Raw genomic sequence first — 22,579 nt, forward strand, 5'->3', positions numbered from 1 at the left:
CTGTCGTGCCCTGAAGAAATCACCTTGAGATTATTCGCCTTGATTTTCAATCTAAGTGTCTGCCTCAATCTTCATCAAAATAAACCGCAGCCAGTGTGCATCAGACTTTGAGCCCTTTGAAAAGCAGTAGAGAAGGAGCCGCAGTTTAGGAATGATTCGCCTGCTGGATGAACAGAATTAGACCGTTTTGCAGATGTCCCGATAATACTTAAAAAAAAAAAACATCTGCTACTGTGAAGTTGTTATTTTCTTTGAACATAATTAATTTATAATGATGTTTTGATAGTCAGAATGTGTTACATGAGATTCATGTTTCATCCAAATGACCAGCTTATTTGAAACTGGGTCATAATTAGTGCTTTTTTTCCTCTGCCAGCATCAGCTGTAATCACAGTCTGGCCTTTTGTAAGCAGTGAAGTCTGTCGGGAATATAAACCAAAACTAAGTACAGCAACTGTTTCCCTTTTATACAAAATGTGTTATTTTTTGTTTTTGTTTTTTTCATTTAAAAAAATGGAATGATTAAACCAGCTTTGAGATAATACCATTTCAGGGATGCTCCCATACCTATATTACTTTTATTCACTGCTGAGGATGTTTTCAGAGATTGTTTTAATCCACTACTTCTGTGTTCTACCAACACTACTGCTTAATCCTAGGATAATGAAATATCAGAGAAAGTTCTGTGGACTTATTGAGTGTCTCTCTCTCTTATTTATCCAGATGCTGGGGATGCTGAAACAGCTGGTGTACCTGGATGTGTCCAAGAACAACCTGGAGATGGTGGACGAGCAAATCTGCGGCTGTGAGAGCCTGCAGGACCTTCTGCTCTCCAACAATGCTCTCACACAGCTGCCAGGCTCCATCGGTAAACATTGCAGCACGCAAATACACATATGCTCACATCTTTTTTTTAAAGAAAATCCATTATGAAACACCTCGGCTCTCTTTTAGCTATTGCCAATGCGTTTCTCATTCCTGGATCCATTCCTGCATTGTATTGCAGGTGTCTAATTCCCATAGATGGTGTGACAGTGTCTTTCCTCAGTTGAATTGCATTTTTATAACACTGCAACATGTCCCAGCTTTCAAAAATAACAGTAAATCAGTGTCGCAAAAAAGGGTGCAAATACTGTTGCAGCTGGGTGTCCACTGTGCAGGAGTTTTAACCAAAGAATTTTCAGGATTATGCCATAAGTATGGTTATAAAACACATAGATATATAACACCAATTCTGTGTAAAAATGTAATTTAAAACAGAATTCATCAAACCTAGAATTGTAATATATATATATATATATATATATATACACACACACACACACAAAAGAATTAGCAAATGGTCAGATTCTGTTTTATTTACGTTTTAGAAACGTAAAACAACCAAATGAAACTTTAATTTTGTGTAGATGTGGGCAAAAGTAGTCATGTTTCTATGAGCACTATCAACTGGTGTCGTAAAGATCTTTATCTGTGTAGCATTTGTTTTTTACACAAATGAAAGAAATTTTAATGCTATTTTTCTTTTATTAAACACAGCTGTTTGCAGGAGTCATTGTGGTGAGATGATGCATCTATTAATGGATATATAAGGTTAATAACTGTTATATGACGATGGTGAAAAATGTCAACTTTAGCCACCAACATTTTTATAAATATTTTGAAGTTAAGCCAGGCCTCACAATGCATTTCATAAATAAAAGTACCTGTCAAGGAGGAAGAGGATCAGTTTTGAGTCATGAATTGTGTTTTTGCCCATGCCTTTTTATTTTCTTTGGTCCATTTTTCTCTTTGCTGATCCTGCCCCAGTATCGGCTATAACCACAAAATATAACCTCAGGAATAAAAAATCTCCACCTGCTACCTTTTAACTGGCTTACATACTGCACATTGCCAAACTTTGCCTGCGATTATGTAAACATAGGCTTTTCAGGACTGCATGCTGTAAATAATTTTTTTCTGAAGTTAATTGGACTCGGAGACAGGAGAAAATAATTACTATATAGAATTTTCAATGATGCTCTTGTTTTCTTATTTTGAGGCATCTGTATTAAATTAAGACTGTTTCACAACCCGTTAAAAACATATTTTAAAATCATATGTGTGTCACACTGTAATCTGACCCCACATTCATCAACATTCACATGTATATCCAATATAAGACTTTGGATAATGACTTGCATCCCTTTGGACAAAAAGTAATATTCATGTAAATACCATGCTAATTATATCAGAGGAGTCCAGATGCACTGCGCCGTAGAGTCAGGGTTGATCACACTGATTACTGATGACAGTATGAATTAATCCAATTAACTGCTGTAATAGATACTCCTCTTTGTGGTGCAATGGCAAATTATAATCAATAACTGCCCTGAGCTGTTGCATGCATCTCTCTAACTCTCTCCCTTTCTTTTCCTCTTACCATAGGCTCCCTGAAGAAACTGACTGCACTGAAAGTGGATGAGAACCAGCTGATGTACTTGCCAGACTCAGTTGGAGGGTGAGCGTAATAGCAGTAGTTTTAACATCAGCAGAATAAAACCCAGAGATCAGTGGATTATTGTGCTGTTTGCATCTGCCGACCCCTGATCGCATAAAACGTCTGTCTGGATAAAGTCAGATATTCCCATTAAACATAATGTGTTCTGATGCTTTATTTGTTTTGCTCCAATGCTGATGGTATTGAATAACGTAATAACGGCCACGATTATGAAGTGTGAATGATAATAATTGAATGTCATGGTTCTGAGTCGACTGTATGGATTTATGGAAGCGGTTTGCTTTATGGTGGAAAGGTCAATTGTAATCTTGGGTCAGATGACCTGCCAATACACTACAGATTAAAGCAGCTATAGCCATTCTCAGACTGATAGTTGTCTGCAGCAGACAGGTAAAGCCAGCAGTCAACAGCTGCTGACGTGGTCATGAGTGAGCCTGTCCACATCCGACCCTTCGTCTAATCTAAATCATTGTGGTCCAACATAAAGATTAGGCTCAAATTTTTTAATCCGTCCATTCCGACATCCATGAAAGACATGGATTGTTGCATCTGTACAGTTCTGTTTTTCGTCCATTTTTTCCAAACAAAAAAATAAATTATTACATATGTTATAATGTCTCTTCTTGTGTAATTTGACACGGTTTATGTGACAAAGCCTATGGTTTAGTGTAATCCCGTGCAAGGATTTTATCTTAAGCAAGCTGATTTTTTTTTCATTTATATGCATCTGATTTTATTCAGTTCGCTGTTTGTGCACAGTGTTGCTTTTCCCTGTTTCATATCCCGCGGGAGGGGGTCAAATCCTGTGTTTTGGAGTTTGATGGTTCTATAACAGAGTAGCTCTCCCGCGAGGCGGACTCTTTGCATTCATCTGAATCCCCTGAGTGCATTTGCATTTTTCATTCAGTAGAAAGCCCCAGCTGCTCGGCACTTCTGTGTCAACATGGGTTCAGTTTGAAATGTTCTACTTCAGATTATGTCCCATGAAGCCTTTAAGATGCATCACTGTTGTTGTAAATGTCTATTTTGCTGTAACCGTGAGATATTATCACAATATCAGGGGTGGATAAGAGGCATTCTTAGCTGAAGGCGTCTCTCTGAGAGTTTTCAGCATAATTTAACCATTTCTTGTCTTGTCTTATCCACTGGGCCTTGGTGAAAGTTGAAATCACAGTTCCCCACCACTCTGTTGCATTATTGTTGCACTCAAAAATTTGTTGAAATCTTTCTTGTCTTCTTGTTCTTTGTGTGCGCTGGTGCTAGTTCATCTTAGTCATCTTACTGTCTACCCCACAATCTCACACACCTCGTAAAATCCATTTACAAGCTTTTAATTTTCTCTTTTAAGTCTCTTTTCCAGTGTTGTCTCAATGACCCCATTTACAAAACAACAAAGCAGCAAATCAGGATCAACAGCAGCACGACTTAGATCTCCCCTTTGCTTGAAGTTGTTGCAGTATTGTGCTGCATGAATAGTGATGCCTGTTCACCGCTTTGTATGCCGTCATCGTTGTTCTATAGTTACAGCCAAAAAGTATGTGTAAAACAGCCGTCGTTTTTTCATACATCAGCAGACTAATCTGCCAAATCTTCAGGATTTAAGACCACAGTGGAAATAAAGACTACATGTGGTTTTTCTTTGTTACTTGACTAAAAGTCCCAGGAATAAATTTGTGATCTGGTTAGACTTTCGAGTCTATGGTCATGTCTCAATGAATTTTTCAGATTTGCATTATGGGAACTGTAGGATCCAGTTTTGTTGGAATTTGACCTATACTGCAACTAAAGGTTAGGATATCTCAGCCTTTACTGCTGCACCTTTTTTAAATCCATCTAGTGTCACAACTTTATGAAACTACTCTTTTAAATCACTTAAGTTCTTCACACAATATTTAAACTTGTAGTGTATAAAAAGTTATTAAACCGCATGATTAAAGTCCTCTTTTGTTCCTCCTCTTTCAATCAGACTGGCTGCTCTGGATGAGCTGGACTGCAGTTTTAATGAGATCGAAGCTTTGCCCTCCTCCATCGGCCAGTGTGTCAGCATCCGCACCTTTGCTGCAGATCACAACTTCCTTACCTTGCTTCCCCCCGAGGTGAGCATGCACATTAGAGTGTATATATGTATGTGTGTGTTTGAGTCGATGTGTTAAATGGTGTGGCAAGCCAGCAAGTCTGCTCATCTGTCACAGCTAGCCTTGTTGGCTCATGGTTTCTGAGTCCTTGGTTTCTTACCCTCACAGATGGGCAACTGGAAGAATGCAACTGTGCTCTTCCTACATTCCAACAAGCTGGAGTCTTTGCCTGAGGAAATGGGTGACATGACGAAGCTCAAGGTCATCAATCTCAGCAACAACAAGTGAGTCCAGACGAACAGTATTCACGCATAATAAGGGTCAACTTTAAGTACAAACGTTATTTTGAATTTCTGCTCCATTTGAAAGCAAAAATTCCAATCAATCTCTGTCTCCTTCCTCTGTTTCTTATAATTGGAAATTTAGTCAGTTTTATAGACATTTTTCAGTATTTTACGACTTTTTATAGTCCAATCAATTCATCAATCTACCCAGGAAATCGTCAGATTAAACGATAAATGTGAATAATTGTTAGATGCAGCCCATGTTTTTGAAAATAAGCTTTTTGAAAGGGTTTCCTGAAGTAATGGCTGCACTATTAATTGCACAAATTTATGAGTTTGTCTTAGTCTCACTCTTACACAGGCACACACGCAGTTTGAAACATAACAGGATAATTACGACATCATGATCGAAGGGTCTTAATTCTGTCAAGAATGAAAATGGTTTGGTTTTGAAGCTCAGAACTGATTGAGGTTTTAATCAGGGGTTTTCCATTCCTGGTGTCAGCTCTGTGCCAAATACACTGAATAACTTTGGCCATCACCCAAAGCACTGACATCTAACTTCAGCCTAACTTTTTAGTGAACCCTCACAGATTAGATTTACTTCACACAATGAGTTAAAGAAACATTTTTTTACCTTTACAGATGCATCTGGTTTGTGAGTCTTTAATGTTGTTTATGCAGGACGACTGAGTGTTGTTTTTGTTCCACTGCAGGTTGAAGAATCTTCCCTACAGTTTCACTAAACTAAGCCAGATGACTGCAATGTGGCTGTCTGAAAACCAGGTAAGATCATATGTATTATGTATAAATCACAAGTATAAGGGTTTCACAATAGGTGCCGCTGAGTTCAGAGTGTGTTGTGTGCTATAGAGTTTGTAATTGCAGCAGGGTTGCCTGACTTCCCACAACATTCAGCTGTAAATTAATCCAGCAAGGCCAGTTGCTCACAGGAAAACACATTGAAAATTCAGTAAACCACTTCCAGGACATTTGATCTAAACGTGCCAAATGGCACTGCAGGTCAGCCTCAGTGATGCTACAGACTCTACATTTTTAAAGTGTAGAATGATACCAACGACAGTGAAAGAAATGTATCCTACATTAATATTTGTATTTTTTAAGGTCAACAGTATGGTCTCAGTGGTGTGACACAGATCTAAACGAAAGGGAGACCGTGTGTGAGAAAAGTCAACCGCAACTAGCCGGAAATAAAGCAGACGCAGAGAGATCAAGGTCACCAGAGAAGTTGTTTCTTGAAGTTTGGACGTCTGCCTTCGCTAATGTGGCCCTCGACAGAACACAAGATAAGCCTACCAGAGGTGGAAACGTTTGAGTCTGCTCAGCTCATGTGTCAGGAAGTGGCTTCGAGTCACACATTGTCATAGCAGTGCAGTTTTGTGTTTGGAAAGGAGTTCCTGAAGTACTGGTAACAAGCTAGGCAGAGGAGTTTTTATGTCTGCAAAGAAGTGTTTGAGAAGATGCTGCAGGAGTATATTGATTCAGTTTGTTTACGTTGTCCAGCTTATAAATATTTGGTGATTACAGTCTGTTGACTCTCGCCACATTCTAAAATCTATTCATCAATTATTTATGAGTTTCTCATCCTTGCCTTGACAAATTGTCGCTGGCAAACTGCAGGCATTGCAGAATGCTGTAGAAAAATTTCATCTGTACTGCATTTTTAATGCAGTACAGATATTGAGATTTGAAAGTTTAAAAACCGGTCCATCTACTTTCCAACCCTCACCTATGGTCATGAGCTTTGGGTAGTGACTGAAAGAACGAGATCGCGGATACAAGCGGCTGAAATGAGCTTCCTCCGTAGGGTGGCTGGGCTCAGCCTTAGAGATAGGGTGAGGAGCTCAGACATCCTGAGGGAGCTCGGAGTAGAGCCGCTGCTCCTTCGCGTTGAAAGGAGCCAGCTGATGTGGTTTGGGCATCTTGTAAGGATGCCACCCGTTAGAGGTGTTCCAGGCATGTCCAACTGGTAGGAGGCCCCGGGGACGACCCAGAACACGGTGGAGGGATTATATCTCTCTCCTGGCCTGGGAACGCCTCGGGGTCCCCCAGGAGGAGCTGGACGTTGTGGCTGGGGAGAGGGAAGTCTGGAATGCCCTGCTTTGCCTGCTGCCCCTGTGACCCAGCCCCGGATAAGCAGAGGAAAATGAATGATGATCTGAACCTATAACATAACTAGAAAGGTGCCCCCAGTAGAGTGCAGATCTACACCAGAGGTGAATCTCATTCCCACCCAGCTCCCTTCAATGTCAAGGTGGTTGTAAAGATAATAAAAATGGGGATTTATTCATCTTGAATCGTCCCTGACTTAAGTGGATCAGAACGTATTTGGTATGGAATTAATCTGCAGATATTCTGTTAGAAATGAGACCAACATTTCTATAGAAAGCTATAGTTTCTATAGTTTTTGAGCTGTGACAAAGCACAGACTAGGTAATACTTGATTTTAGCCTCACTGATTGTTAGAAATGCCTCTTGTTACTGTTGGAGTTGTTGAGAACTTGTGACCTCTATCAGCCAGTATAAGAGAGAGGAGCCAGAAGATAACTGACCAGTCAATAAAAAATATTTTTTCAGAAAATGTAAATCACCACAGCCACGAGAGGTTCTTAAGCATACATCATAAATTTTCACTGAAAATATTTGACTGATGGGACCAGTAGTATGAGAGATTAGCTGTTTCAAAAGCATATATTTGCTCATTTGCCCAGGGCTCTATAGACCAGTGGTGACTACGATTTTGCCCTGAGGCTCGAGCCCGGAGTTGTCCTGTATGAGGTCTGTCAATGCAGACTGTTTTCTAATGGAGTCTGGAATTCTGATTGTGCAAACAGGCCATTTTAATTGATGTGTTTGTGTTGTCTTTGTGTTTTAAAAGTGTAATTACCTTGCCTACTTGTATAAGACTTTGTGAAACTATAAATGTGTATATAAAGGATGTATGTAAGGAATGCAGCACCTGTTGTGTTAGAAACAAAAACCCAGGAGAAGCAGTCCGACAGGCACAGCCATACTGAGACACGCTGGCTGTTGCTGGCTGTAAGGCAGGTGCAACAATGGTGATGGGGCTTAGGGGACTCCTCATCAAGGACTCCTCATCAAGGAGTGGTTGACAGGAAAAGGCACCCAGAGGTGCTTAAGTAGTGACTCAGTCATAGTGAAGCCACTGGGGGGTTTAGGGAAGATTAGAGGGGGAAACTCAGCTGGTAGGAACCGTGGGAAATTGTGGGGAAATTTTATAAGTGGTTCAACTTGTGATGTGTTGATTCAAGTACTGATGTTGTGGCCCAGTTCCCTCACCATTCCAAACCGAGGCTCGGAGAACACCGGGACACTCTTTGAGCACTCTGAGCGTTGACAAAGCAGCACTGATTGCAGATAGCACACTCAAACCTACTTTTTGTCTCCCACAGTCAAAGCCCCTGATCCCTCTCCAGAAAGAGGAGGATCCAGAGACACACAAAACTGTGCTGACCAACTACATGTTCCCCCAGCAAACCAGGACAGAGGACTGTGAGTACTGTGCATTCAGCAAGACTAATTATAAGAGAAAAGAGAAAATTTAATTTGGTTCAAATGGCAAAATGTTTGACCTGTTTCCACCAATCAGTTCTTAGCAGCAGGACTTCATATTAAAGATTTAAGCTTGTTAATCAGTCAGTACGACCAAGCAATCGTACAATTGGTATAACTTTACTTGTATGATTAATATGAACACAATTTACAGAAATAGAGCATTAAGAGTAAATACAATTAGTGGTTTTGTAACCCTGTACCTAACAGTAAGTCTAATAAATCTATTTTTCAGTAAAAAAAAGAAAAAAAAGAACTTTATTGTCAAACTATGCCTACCATCTTTATTGAAACGACCTTAAAGATGGTGTGCAAGGGTTCCTGTATTCATTTTTTATGAGGGACCTTGTTACCGGAGACCAAAGCTGCAGAAGAAACACTAGTCCTCGTCTTCTTCTTGTCAAGCATCTGTTAGTTTGGCTTGGTTTCCCGTTACAGCAGACAGCTTGTGCTGAGCCTGTTGCATCTTAGCTTTGGAGTAATTAGTGGTTCAAGATCTACGCGCTTGAACTACCGCGTGAGTCAGCTGCTTGTTTTTTTTGCGACAATATCAGTGATGTGGTGCATGACCAAGAATTGCTCCATAATGGTTACGGTGTGTAGGTTCTGTCCTCTGTCTGATACCTCCCAGTTATGTTTCATGACATTTTCATGACAGTTGTCTCCTGGTACAAACTTTATCTGGTTCCTCGTGTCTTTCCTGAGAAGCTCAGGCCATGTCATGTCAAGTCATGACCTGAATGCAATAATTATGTTTAACAACTTGTTGATATGACGGCCACACACACAAGGTGACTCATATCATCCACTGAGCTTTCACACTCTGGTATGTTCTCAGCTGATGTTTGCTCAGAATGGTCCAAAAATTATTTCCGGCACCTAATATTTACTTGTCTTTTAATAAACTGTCAACTTCTTCTCAAAATGTTGCTTTTTATCATAGTAAACAGCTTTTAAAAATAATATTTTTGCCAAGGAATGTTTAGCAATCATTTTGTCCTGTAAGAATGTCAACAAACTGACATAAAACTGGAAAACAATAAAAGTACAAAAATAGACCATGGTGTCAGTTTGGAAAAGCTTGACCCTTGGCTTTAATCAGTATTTTTCTTTCAAATACTTTCATTTTAATGCAGTTTATTAGAACAAAAAACTATCTAACTCCTGAATTTCAAGTTCCTTCACAGCTCCTTCAGTTGATTGACAAACCTCATGTTGTCTTTGCGCCATCTTGTGGTCAAAGTTAGACTTGTAGGAATTAAACATACTGGGGCTGACTTGAAAAGACTTCATTAAAAACTAACAAATCATCCTGCTCCTTGTTTCTGCTTTTATTTCAGACATTCCCAACTCTGACTCTGAGAGCTTCAATCCAGCTCTGTGGGAGGAACAGCGCAAGCACCGAGCTCAGGTGGCCTTTGAGTGTGACGAGGACAAGGACGAGAGAGAAACACCCCCGAGGGTAAGTGTCAAACAGTTCACATAATTGGGGAAAGAAAAATGACTGTGGTGGCATAGTTTACTAATCTGCAAGAACACTGTTGTGTTATTTTGGCATCAACTTTCACTTTGATTAAGCTTTTTTCATGTAAAATGAAAAACAATTTCAAGAAAATTTTGCTGAGGTCAAAATTCCTTTGAAATGTTTCTACATGAAATTGAATGCACTTCATTCTTCCTGTAATTCCCATTCCCATTTGACATTTAAACTTTCCTAGTTCCACATCTGTCAAAACCACAAACCAAATGGTTTTAACAGCAAGTTTGTGGGTTTTTGTCATCCTCCAGGAGGGAAACCTGAAGCGCTACCCGACACCGTACCCAGACGAGCTGAAGAATATGGTGAAGACAGCCCAGTCTGTGGCTCACAGGCTGAAGGAGGACGAGTCCAGTGACGAGTCGGGGAAAGAAGCAAAACCAATTGAGAGGAACCACATTGGAGTGCAGGACGTGGGAGTTAAGGTCAGCTGCAGCCAAAAGAGATATTTTTACTTGCAAATAAATCTTGGTTCCCTTTTGGATTCCCTTGAATTAATTGCATATTCTACAAGTGAAAGGACATGTTTTTAACTGTCCAGCTGTCCTGTTTTTGTGCAGGTGATAGAGGCTCCATATCCTAATGGCACAGCATCAGACATGGACTCCCAATTAACTACCATCACTCAAAACTCCTCTGCATTCGAGTCGAAAGACACTTCAGAGTCTTACAGCGCTCAGAGAATCCCTCTCAAGTCTTCAGGCGGCTCCATGATGAACCATGAGGACACACTGGAGGTACACTCAATCATTTAGTCACCATTATTCCACAAACAAGCACATTATGAAGTCTCAACTGAAATCTTTAATCTTTGTCTTCAGGATTCTGAGGAGCTGTCTGATGAAGAGGAGGAGATGAAAATTGCAGAAATGAGACCTCCTCTTATTGAAATCTCTATCAATCAGCCTAAAGTAGTGACTTTAAGTAAGGACAAAAAAGGTAAAAGTTTTGTTTGAGTGGTTGAAATATAGCATATGAAGTGGAAAATTAAACTTGAGATGAGACGATGGTGTATTCAGCACACTAACAGTGATATTTGTGATTAACAGATGACGCAGACTCTTTGCTGGATGACACTGTGGCCAACAGCAACCAGAACAACAGTAACTGTTCGTCGCCATCACGCATGTCTGACTCAGTGTCTCTGACCACAGACAGCAGCCAGGACAACTCTCTGTGCACCCCCGAGAGAGAGGCAAAGATGCCCTTCCTACCAAAAAGGTTTGTGTCATTCTTTGTCATTCTTTGAACCTTTGAAGTAGAAATTATGATGAAATGAAATATTATATCCACAATATTAACATTCAGCAACTCTAACACCTGAACACTAGGTTACATGTTGCAGTTATGCAACATTATTTTTTTAAAATCTTATTTACTTAAAGCAGAAAAGTCTTATTGAAATTAATAATATTTTTTCAAGGCAGTAGCATAAATAAAATAAGTTAAGTTAATATGGAGAAACACACAGAGAGACACAATAAAAAATAACTAAAAAGCAAGCATAGGGAGCTCACATTACAATAGAGAATTTGAGACACACCATCTGATCTTCATCAGGTAACCTTCAACGCATTTTCATGTGAGGAAGTCAGCCAACACAAATACACAAAGACTATTGTTCAGCAATTTTCTTCATGATAAAGACGAGCTAAATGTAATGGGTAAACAGTTGAAATTATTTAAAGTAGCAAATGCCTAAATATTGAAGTAGTTGCTAAAAGTCCTGATTAAACGGCTCAACTAATTAGCTAAAAGTAATGGAGAAACGGTTAAAATAGCTTAGAGTAAAGGAGTTATCTGAGTTCATCTGACGGGGCTGTGGGGAAACCTCAGATCAAAAAAGATGGAACGGTACAAAGGAGAATCTTCCTCCTGCTGTAATCTAATGTACATCCTTATTCTTTGATTCAGGCAAGAGGACGAGAATATGAACCAGCCTAGAGACACCACCCCTCTCCTCCACAATGGTAATGGCTCTGAAACGTCCCTTCAGGCCATTTTGAAAACCCAGCAGACCCCGCCAGAGAAGATGGGCGACTATGACCTGTCCATGGAAGCCCGGCTGGCCTTCATCGAGAAGGGAATCAACAACGGCATGGGAGAAACCTACACCAAGTGGGACCAGATTAATATGAACGTGTCCAAGTTGCCAACCGACAACATGGTTCAGCTGGACGAGGTGGACAAAACCAAGAATGGTTCAGTAACCCAGGAGGACTTGGATGGCAAGCAGGGTTTTAGCAATGACAACATGGAGCATTTTCTGAATGGAAACCAGCAGGTCAGTGACTGCATCAATAGTCTGGGCAACAAAAGCCAAGCGATGAGAGTAGAGACATCTGCTGTGCATGTGGGCCTGACAGGCGGGACAGGCAGCAGTGACATGTCTCTGTCTCGCAGCACAGAGGAACTGTCCCCAGAGAAAAGGTGCCATCCCCCGCAGGTGATGAAGTCCCACAGTGTCAGCAACATAGAAACAGGAGGCATGAAGCTGTACGCCTTTGATGTGAACGATGACTCCTATGATGCAGCAGGAATGACGAGGATGACGGGAGCCGGCCCCGGGCCAGGAGCTCAGGGACAGAGCATAGTCCGGAGCAAGTCAGCTAGTCAGTTACTCAACGACCAGACTCTCCAGATCTACCCCGGCTCCTCTGCATCCTCTTCAGACCTGCTCTCCTCCTCTAAGCCTCCTGCAAGCACCATCAGATATCCAGTCTCCTCCAGCATGGCCATGGGCATCCCTCCTCCTCAGTACAATATCCAGTACACAAGCAGTGCTGTGCCGAAAGAGGGCCTCTGGGCCCAGAGGACGCCCCTGCCCCCAGAGCACCAAGGCTACCCCCCTCCTCCTCCACACTCACTAGCCAACACCAACTACTCCAACCGTAATCAAGCACCTCCGTACCCTCTTCAGAGCCAGCAGAGGGGGCCTCCCATGGCTCCCAAACCCTCCGGGGACATGTGGGCCAAGGAGAGACTTCATTCTGCTGGAGGCCAGCCCAGAAGCAGCACTCTGCAGAGGCAAAGCAGCACGGCTTCCACCGTCTCCATGGGTGACCCGAGGCGCATACAGGTGCCTGACGGGGAATACATGACGTACAGGGACATTCACACCCTTGCCAGGGGGCCGCTGGCGATGAGTCAGGCCATGCAGAGGCCCCTGTCCGCTCGCACTTATAGCATCGATGTACCTGGAGCTTCCAGGCCTCACGGCGCCAGGCCGCAGCCCCATGAGCTTCCAGAGAGGACCATGTCTGTCAGCGATTTCAACTACCAGCAAAGTAGCCCCAGCAAGAGGCCCAACACCAGGGTGAAGTCTGAGCACTCGCTGCTGGACGGGCCGGGACAGGTGTCAGGAGGAGTGGGAGCAGGAAGGGTGCCAGCTGACTGGAGAGACCAGGTGATGCGGCATATCGAGGCCAAGAAAATGGAAAAGGTAAAAACACTTCTGTAATATGATGAAATGTTAAAAAATACAGTTTCAGAGTTGAATTGCTGTTTGTTTTTGTATTGGTTAAGCTACGACGTGTACATCACAAACTGTAAATACAATCAGGGCAGCAAAACAAGGATACAGTTTCATTTAAAGTTGTAAACTTGTCATAGGGATGCTGTAACATAATTACTTTGATAGTCCCACAGACCATCACAATATCATGTAAATACAAAGAAAATATCTGTAAAGCTTTTCTTTAGCTCCTTTTTAAAGGGTTGTTTCACCCGTTTACAAACAGAAGCCTCACTTGGCTGTAGCCCTGCTAATAATTTTGGTTTTGTGTGTACAGGTTTTTAGGTATTTGCCTCCAGAAATAAACACAGAATAATAATGCTACAACACATCAATAATTTGATGATTAAGTAAAGCAAAGTAAGCATTGATTTGGAGATTTAAAGATTAAAAGACATCAAAACCAGCTTTAATTTTGTTGAAAAGTGTAGTTTATTAAGTTGGCGATACACTTTAACTACACAATTGAATGCACATGATAGCTTCCTCGTGTATCCTGCATCAGTTTGGAGCGTTGATTGTGCACATTCATCAGAAATTAATGTTGAGAGTCTGCGAAATGCAATACACACACAAATGGCAGGTGCAGTTTAGGGGCAGTACTTGCTCTGTCAACTTTTTTTAAAAGTTTAAATTGAAAAGCCTTGCGTATCCTGCACGATGGCACTAATGTCACTTTTTCTGCAGCACTGTCAAAAATTGACAACATAGTCACCATGTTTTTTGTTTACATCATGCAAATCCACTAGTTCTGTAAGGTGTCTCTCTCTGGTGTGTCCCCTAGTGGAACCCTCCGGTAACACATGTTTTAAATTGTCAAGCATATAAACAATGCCATTCATAATGTAGCCAGTTGACAAACGCGTGGTTAAAAAGTAAGTAAATCTCCAGCTTTAGATGTACACATTTTTTCAACAGTATTTCATCACTGCAATACAGTAATCTAAAAAGCTCGATTCTGTCACAATAACATAATTCCTGTGGTGTCAGAATGAGGCAATAGAAACTATGTAAGAGATTTGTGAATGAAAGATGCGATAAGGGATATGTTGCCCATAAGGCAGCTATCATAACCCAGACATTTATTTGGGTGTCTTAAAACCTGGGCGAATAAAACCAAACCTGTGTGGCTAGATACCATTCCGAATATTTAGGTGAATCGACCCTTTAACATTGACATCTACCAAAGCTTACTAACCCTGCTATATGCACAATGTGTCTGATTCACTGCATGTTTCTGTTGTGTCTTTTATGTGTCGTCACTCATTTGGTGGATTGCATGGTGCACGATGCTGGTTGTTCCGTGTCGTCCCTGTGTTCAGAATGCACTGTCTCGCTCCTATAATTCCAATAACGCTCCGCTGAGCTGGTCTCACTACGGCAGCTGTAGGGATATGCATGCCAGCCAAGGGTCTCTGGTGTTTAGCGCCAGGGACGGACAGCCCTACGGAGCTCTGGGCTTCTGTGTGAGTACTGTGAACTTGAAGTTGGCTCTTGCAAGTCGGGGCTTCCAGTTCCTGCTAGTTTCACATCCTTTAGAAGATGAAATGTCTGTTTCCTTCGCTCCTCGATGATGAGAAGTGATCACTGACCCTCAGAACCTTTCACTTGTCCTTTTATAGGCAAATGAAAGTATAATGTCTCCCCTAATGTCTGATTTCTCACAACCACAGACCCTTCTAGTACATGTGACAAAAAAAATGAGTGGATTCTAGTTGGTTGTGTAGCTCATCTTAGTGTAACTTGTTTAAAAGGGGCCTGCATGTGTTTTGTACCATTTGCAGAACAGCTATAGAATCAGAGAAAGATAAAATATGGGTGAATAGAGGAAGGCTAACACAGAGCTTTAGCTAATTTAATACATATTAAAAATCTAATTGCTAACAAAACTATGTAAGACATTTTTTGCATGTAAAGGAAAGACAATAGTTTAAAACTTGGCCTTGTGATGGAAAAATAAGATCCTGTAAGTTATTATAATGGCTGAAAATTATGAGTTTTTCTCTTATAATGAGACAAGAATTTTTTTTTCCATCACAATGATGGAAATGGGCTTCCATACATAGGGGAAAGTGTGTGAGTGGCATAATTACCACATCTCATTAAAGTAATAAACAAGAAAAATGTTTGGGTCTTGCTTTTGTGTAGAGGGGGGGCTCGTATTCCGAGAGACACATTTTACAGCAGGTCTGTATTTTCTCTGAACCCAGCTGGCAGCAAACAGTGTCTCCCTAAGCTGTGACGTAACAGGCTTGTTCCAAGAAATTAAGCTTTTTCAGGCCAATCTCATCGAAAAAAGAGCGTACCTTAAAGGGATAGTTTGGATTTTTTCGATATGGGGTTGTATGAGGTACTGCTTAAGTGTATAATATATTTAAAATATTTTCTCCACTGGACCTTGCTGTCAGACAGCCCTGTTTAAGTTAAGGCGGGGGGAGCTGAAGCCGTTATCTGTGCTTTCTTCAAAGCCACCAGACTCTATAGACAAAACCAGTAATTTTACCTTGCAGAACACAGGAGTTGCTGGTCTACTGCTGCCTCGTCTGTTAGTTGGTTACTGTTATTGTGGGACTTTGGTGAATCCAATCCAACACTTTGAAACACCAAAATCACACAATAACACTAACTAACTAACTGATTGAGGCAGTAGTAGACCAGCAACTCTGTAAGTTAATTTTTTTTTTTTTGTCAAAGGAGTCTGGTGTGTGAGAGAGTACAGATTCAGTTCCCTATTGGAAGAGTGTGCCAATGGCAAGGTAAAGCATTGAAAATTTTGTGAAAACAGCTTACAGTTAAACTATTGTTTTTTATTTTTTTATTTAATTATTTTACCTGGGCCCTTTTTGGTGGCTAAAATATGTTTTTCTTGCTTTCCAAGTGCTTAGCTTCTTTGTTGGTATTCCTTTTAGCTTCTCACTAAATATAGATAAATAACTCCTCAAACCTCACTTGAGAAAAATCCAAACTATCGCTTTAATTTGAAAATAATAGCCAGATATGTTATATCATGTATGGTACAAAACACTCCCCTTTAAACCTCATTGGTTCTTTAACATAATAATAATTACCCTGGTGTTGTTATTCCTCCACCGTGCCACACTCTCATCCCCTGATTTTAATGCATCTCCGCATACATGATTTTCTTCTCCTTATTAACTGCACTTTAAAATCCTTATTTTGCTCATTCATCATCTTCACTTCGCCTTCCAATCACTTCAGAACCACTTCATATCCCTCTCACTTTGTGTGTGGGGATGAAAACTGTGTTTGCACAAGGTAAGTGGTTAGAGGTGTGTGTCTAAGTGGTTTAGAAAGTGGGTATTAGAATCTGTAGAAGTGTTGTGTAACCCCTCTTCACTGCTTAACATTTAAGATTCACTCCATCTCCAGAAAGCTAATATTCAGAGTTATATACTGCTTAGTGTCCGAAGAGACACTAAGCACAGTTTAATCTCAGTTTTCCATCATGTTTTAATCAGATGTGTCCCTTTCACCTCCTTCTTAAGTGCCTAATGTCATTACCAGACATGAAAAATGTTCATGTCACTATCTTATTGTCCATCTTGTCTATTATCCCTTACTGTAAATGAGTTTCCAGTGAGGTTAGTGATCTTCACTTTGCTTTTCCCCCTTTCAGGATGATGTGTTTCCCCAAGGACAGCAGAGCTTCACCATGGACCCCCACAGAAAAGTAGGTTTAATACAGGCAGACTTTTTTTCTTTTTTCCGCTGCAGAGCAAAATCTGGCTGTCAAATCTAAAAATAACACATTTTTGTATCCTAGGTGCCTTTGATGAACGGTCAGATGGGCCCTTCTGTTCGTCCTCAGCTGAGCCAGGCGTCCATGGCCCGTCACCCATCCAGAGAGCAACTCATTGATTACCTGATGCTCAAAGTCTCCCATCAGCCCCAGGGGCCCCCGCGCATCCCACTCGACTCACTGCAGCAAGAGGTGAAGGATGCTGTTTGTGTCGGATTACATAAAGAAACACTCAAGCCCTAAAAAAATGAATTGGATGTCTTGGCTAAAGTTTGTGTTAAATAATTGATAATAGGTCAATTAAAACAAGGTTTAAGCTGTTAATTAATGAGCATTACATCAACATTATACTTTTTTCACAGGTTCACATGATATTCATAAGTGGTTGCTTTTTAAAATGGATAACATACGATCATTTATTTCTAAATTATTACTTTATGAACAATGAATAGTTTGCATAAAGCTCACATTTATACTTGTAAGTGTAAAGGCAATACTCCCTCTTTCTCTGTGCTCATATATCATTTTGCGGTCTACTTTTATCTGCTGAAAATTGTGGTAAAAATTAATAGAAAGGCAAAGAAAATGTTTACATCTATCTCAGTTTCTTATGTTGTCCTTTTTTTCTCTTGTCTATTTACTCTGTTGTTTTTTCTTTTGCCTGTTGCTTGTTTTGTTTGAAAAATATATTATATTCCTCTTAATCTTCAGTATAATGGTACCTCCGTTGTTAATAATGGTGGATATGATGGTAAAATAACAACAATTAACAACAAACATTTGATTGAATTCTATCCTTCAACTGCGTATAACTATTCTGTCTTGTTTTGTATATATTGCTTGTGCTAAATAAAAAAAAAAGGGAGCTTTAGAGAAGCTTTAAGAAGGATTTTGTTAACTTTGTACTGAGCTAGGTTATCTGTTTCCTGTCTTCACACGAAGCTAAGCTAACCACCTGCTGGCTATAGGTTTATATTTAACAGACGGATATGAAACATAAGAAAAAAGCGTGTTCGCTTTCTTCCCATAAAGGGTGAAGTATTACTTTTAGGGAAGCCTTTGAATCTGCTTTTCTTGTTCATTCACCAGAGAGTTAAAAAGTCTCTGTCCCCTGACCTCCTGTTGTGGTTTTTCCAGAGTTACATTGGAAATTTGTGTAATTAACAGTGAATGACTGAATAAATGGCTAATGAAAGTGTGTGGGTATGTTTCAGATCCGTGTGAAAGTGGAGAAGAATCCAGAGCTGGGTTTCAGTATATCAGGAGGAGTGGGCGGTCGGGGAAATCCCTTTCGTCCAGATGACAATGTAAGTTTATATTTGATGCATTATGTTCAATTAATATTTTAATTACATTAAAAGAAATTGCTTTCCTAAGTTGTACTCTAAACCCACATAGGAAAACATGCAGTACAGATTAGTATTAATTATGATTGTCTTTCATAAAAGTAATTATGTAAGAAAAAATAAGCTACACTACATTTTTAATTTTAATACCTGCTTGCTTCTATTTATTATTACTATCTATTGCATTATTTATTTATTTATTATATTTAGTGTAATGTTTTATGTTTCATCTTGTTTTTTTATATATATATATATATTTATATATGCTGTAACGTGTTATAAATAGTGTGCAATCTTTGGCTAAGAGACCTCATAGGGTTAATTTTCTTTAGTAAAATTTCATTTATTTAATGTATTTGTTTATTTATTTTATTGTGCTATTAAAGGGGAAAAAAAGCTTTTCTCTCAGAATATTTGGTATTACAGCCGAGCCTGTCTATTTTTGGAATAATAGTTATGATTTAAGATGGAATTCCTAGAATAATTCCCCAAAAATATATTTTATCGAAAGTTCTTTAAGCCTTTGTGCTGTAAAATTATGGAATAAGTGTTAAATTTTAAAGCTAATTTGTGACTATTTCAAAAAAATGAAGAAAAAAATGTTTTATTATAAAACCATATATTGTAAGGGGGGGGGGGGTTATAGTATTTTCTGTTGTAGCTGGAGAGTCTGTCAAGTATTTTTATCTATCTTTTATTTTTTTTTTTTTAATATGTTCTATATTATATGATTTTAGGGTATATTTGTGACAAGGGTCCAACCTGAGGGCCCGGCATCCATGATTCTTCAGCCTGGTGATAAAATCATCCAGGTATTCTGCTGCTCTTTTTTATTTGTATTTTTATTTATTTTTTGCGATTAGTTGAAGGTTTATTTGTATTTTTTCTCACCAAAACTCCCTCTCTTCTCACAGGCGAATGGATACAGCTTTGTGAATATCGATCATGGGAACGCAGTGGCCCTCCTGAAGACGTTTGCAAGCACTGTGGATTTGACTATCGTGAGAGAAACGCAAGCATAGACTCAACTGAAACTGACCTCTGACGCGGGAGGGACACGAGAAGAGAGACAAACGGAGAGATTTCTCTGTTGACTCTCATATTTTTATACACAGAGGAGACTGACCTGTTGATACCTGTTGGGACTATTTATAGTAGAGATCTTCATAGCCTTGATTTAACGGGGAAAACCACTGAATGTAGTGGATCAAAGTGAGACGGCGGCAAACCTCTGCAAGTACGAGTCCTCAAAAGGCCATCACTGTGGTATATATATTTTTATACAAAAAGAAGCTGAAGATGATGCAAATAATTACTGTGGTCTCTGTACAGATCATCTTTTTTTTTGTCCAAAAATCCTTTATCATAAATTAGGTTTTATTTCTGTGGATTGACATGATTTGACCACTCCGGGGGGGCAAGGCTCCCTCTCTTCTGTCATCCAATTTGCCTTTTTTTTCTCTTTTTATTTAAGATGTTGAAACTGGTCTGCCGTGAGATCTTTTATGGAGGACAATGTTACGTGCTTTTCATGTGGAGACGAATGTAGATCAAGGAGGTGTCCGAAGAGATATATTTTTGTTTCTCTTCTTGCGAGATCGAAGAGTTTTGAGAAGAGGAAAATCGTAATCATCCACCTCACCCTGCTTCCATAAACCTGCGAGCGCTCTCAAACACTTCTGTCCTCACTTCCATTCCCAAATATCCTCACAGCGACTGCTCTGCATATCACCCAACCAGACCACTACCTGGCCCGTGTGGACACAAACTGAAAGAAGAAACGCAGTCTGCATGTGATCACTTAACGAGACTGGGGAAGAAAAAATCAAATATTTGGAGGAAATGTGAGAGGAGAGGTGTAGCATGCGTTTGCTCAGCCTTAATCTGTTTTGCCAGTCAGGAGCTTTTGATTAAAGCAAGAGTTCGATATTTTGGGGAATTTTTTTTTTTTCACCGTAAAGCCCGTATTTCCCAAAATGTCAGAACTGTTCCTTTATCTGAAGAACGAGGTGGCGGTTATGCTAGTTAACCAAAGCAAGTTAGTGGACAGAAGGCAAAAGCAGGAGACAACTTGAGAAAGATATTTGAACAAGAACAGGTTTCAATCATGCGTTTTATTTTTTAAGGGCTTCATCTTCCAGGCAGCCATTTGCTGAGATGTTTGTTTTGCAGGGGTTTCAACATCTGTCTGTTTTTATTATTTTTATTTTTATTTTTATTTTTACATGGGAGAAGACCACAGTTTGCCTTTTGTGTCTATAAAAAATTGTTTTATCATGCTTTTTATCCATCACTTTCTCGATCTGTTGTTTGTTTTTCTTCACTGTACAGAGAGTAGAGTTGGGAGAGACAAGTTGTCAAGTGCCATAAGACCTTGAACTGTTTGAAAAAGGGGAGGACCTTTGACCCCACAACCCGAGCAATATTCACATAATCACAAACCTTCTGAGTACATTTGCAGCATAACGGCTTCAGAGCAATATGTAAAGCCTTTATTTTCATTCAGAAAGACCACATCAGATAGCATTTTTTTACACAAACACAACCTTTTAGTAATCACCAATGATTTTACATGATTTTTATATTGTGAAAAGAATCATTTTTTGTAATGAAATAGCACAGGAAATACATACGACAGTACTTAAACGGAAAGATTTCTCTGCATTGTGTAAAAGTGAATGTTTGTGTCACTTTCCCAAGGCTTTTTAATTACTGTTTGTTGCTTCCATTACCATGATGTTCATCTGTGCAAAAATAATCAACTAATCCAGTCAAAGCTGCATCTCAGAACATTCCTAATGTTTGTCAAAGAACTGTGTCGGAAGGAAAAAATGTGTTTTTAAAGTGATTTCAAATTATTTGTGCACCTCTCTGTTAATTTTCATTCACTCTTCAGTGAGACGTGTTTCCAGAAGAAACGGAAATGATAAATTTCACTACGTAAAGGCCCCATAAATTTCAAAAATACATTTGTGACCACTGAATTTTTTTTCTATATATTAAACTAGAATTTGAATGGCTTTCCCTCAACTTGTTTACAGTAGATTGTGTCTTCTACTGTTCCCGTATGTAGTTAACATTTGACCCATATTTTATGCTTGTGGCACTGTCGAACCAAAATAAAAACACTGTGGTAATTAGCTAAATTTAATATCCCTTTAATAATAAAAAAAAAAAATATAATGTTAGTCGTAAAGGTAGCTGTACCCTTAATTTTTTTAAACTGACTCTAAATTTGGTACATTTTATTCACAAGCAAATGACATTAATAATTTCCAAATTTATCACAGAAAAAAGTCTTACACATGAATTGTTGTTTTTCCTTGTATTAATTTTGTGGGTGATTTCTGTTCTAAGAGTAGGGGGGAATTTTCTGTGGTAATGGTCACTTTATTTTATATTCATGGCAAAAAAAAAGTACAGTCTGACATTGTAGACAATCTAGGGAGATAAAAACATGTTATCACATTTTCTTCACTCATGTTGGTCGGTTTCTTATGCTCCCGTATTGTTCTTATTTATTTAGTAGTCTTCTGTGGTTTTTAGACCTTACTAATCAAATTGTAAATACTCTTTAAGAAAAAAAATGAGAAAAGAATTAACGGCATTAGTGACTTGCGATTGTAAAACCAGCAATAAATTGCAATGCAGAGGCACTCGTTTTAATGTATAGCTAGTATTTCTAAGGTTTCTCTGGAAACAGCCACAGTGAGATGATGATTGATTTGCATTTATCCAACATTCCAGATTTTGTACATAATTACCTGTTTCTGAAGTAACCTGTGGAAAATAAACTAATGCTCTTTAGCAAGGACTCTTCTGTCTTTATTTCCTCCTTTGGGATTGTTTGTTTTTAACCCCTCTGTCTCACTCTCAACATTATTTTTATTATTATATACTCATACTTACCTTTTTTATTCACAGTGAACAGAAGCCGCTCTGGAGGAGGAGAAATATAAGTATGGTGTA

At 39.4% G+C, this 22,579-nt stretch overlaps 1 protein-coding gene across 2 annotated transcripts in view; it reads left to right on the plus strand.

Moving 5' to 3' along the window:
• The window catches only part of erbin (erbb2 interacting protein), a 58,550-nt gene extending 36,370 nt beyond the window's left edge, over positions 1 to 22,180 (plus strand). The window contains exons 10-27 of one of the 2 annotated variants that reach the window (XM_059357613.1): positions 724 to 868; positions 2,428 to 2,500; positions 4,467 to 4,596; positions 4,744 to 4,859; positions 5,576 to 5,645; positions 8,294 to 8,393; positions 9,794 to 9,915; positions 10,242 to 10,415; positions 10,551 to 10,727; positions 10,812 to 10,929; positions 11,040 to 11,211; positions 11,905 to 13,432; positions 14,827 to 14,970; positions 17,142 to 17,195; positions 17,289 to 17,456; positions 18,479 to 18,571; positions 19,348 to 19,422; positions 19,525 to 22,180. In XM_059357613.1, coding sequence (XP_059213596.1) covers positions 724 to 868; positions 2,428 to 2,500; positions 4,467 to 4,596; positions 4,744 to 4,859; positions 5,576 to 5,645; positions 8,294 to 8,393; positions 9,794 to 9,915; positions 10,242 to 10,415; positions 10,551 to 10,727; positions 10,812 to 10,929; positions 11,040 to 11,211; positions 11,905 to 13,432; positions 14,827 to 14,970; positions 17,142 to 17,195; positions 17,289 to 17,456; positions 18,479 to 18,571; positions 19,348 to 19,422; positions 19,525 to 19,632 — 3,567 coding nt within the window. In that variant the 3' untranslated portion in view covers positions 19,633 to 22,180. The remainder of the gene's footprint in view (positions 1 to 723; positions 869 to 2,427; positions 2,501 to 4,466; positions 4,597 to 4,743; positions 4,860 to 5,575; positions 5,646 to 8,293; positions 8,394 to 9,793; positions 9,916 to 10,241; positions 10,416 to 10,550; positions 10,728 to 10,811; positions 10,930 to 11,039; positions 11,212 to 11,904; positions 13,433 to 14,826; positions 14,971 to 17,141; positions 17,196 to 17,288; positions 17,457 to 18,478; positions 18,572 to 19,347; positions 19,423 to 19,524) is intronic. The other variant, XM_059357614.1, reaches the window with a different exon arrangement.
• The last annotated feature ends 399 nt before the right edge of the window (positions 22,181 to 22,579 follow it).

This window comes from Centropristis striata, chromosome 19 (assembly GCF_030273125.1).
Source record: "Centropristis striata isolate RG_2023a ecotype Rhode Island chromosome 19, C.striata_1.0, whole genome shotgun sequence".
In the NCBI taxonomy this organism is placed as follows: Eukaryota; Metazoa; Chordata; class Actinopteri; order Perciformes; family Serranidae; genus Centropristis; species Centropristis striata.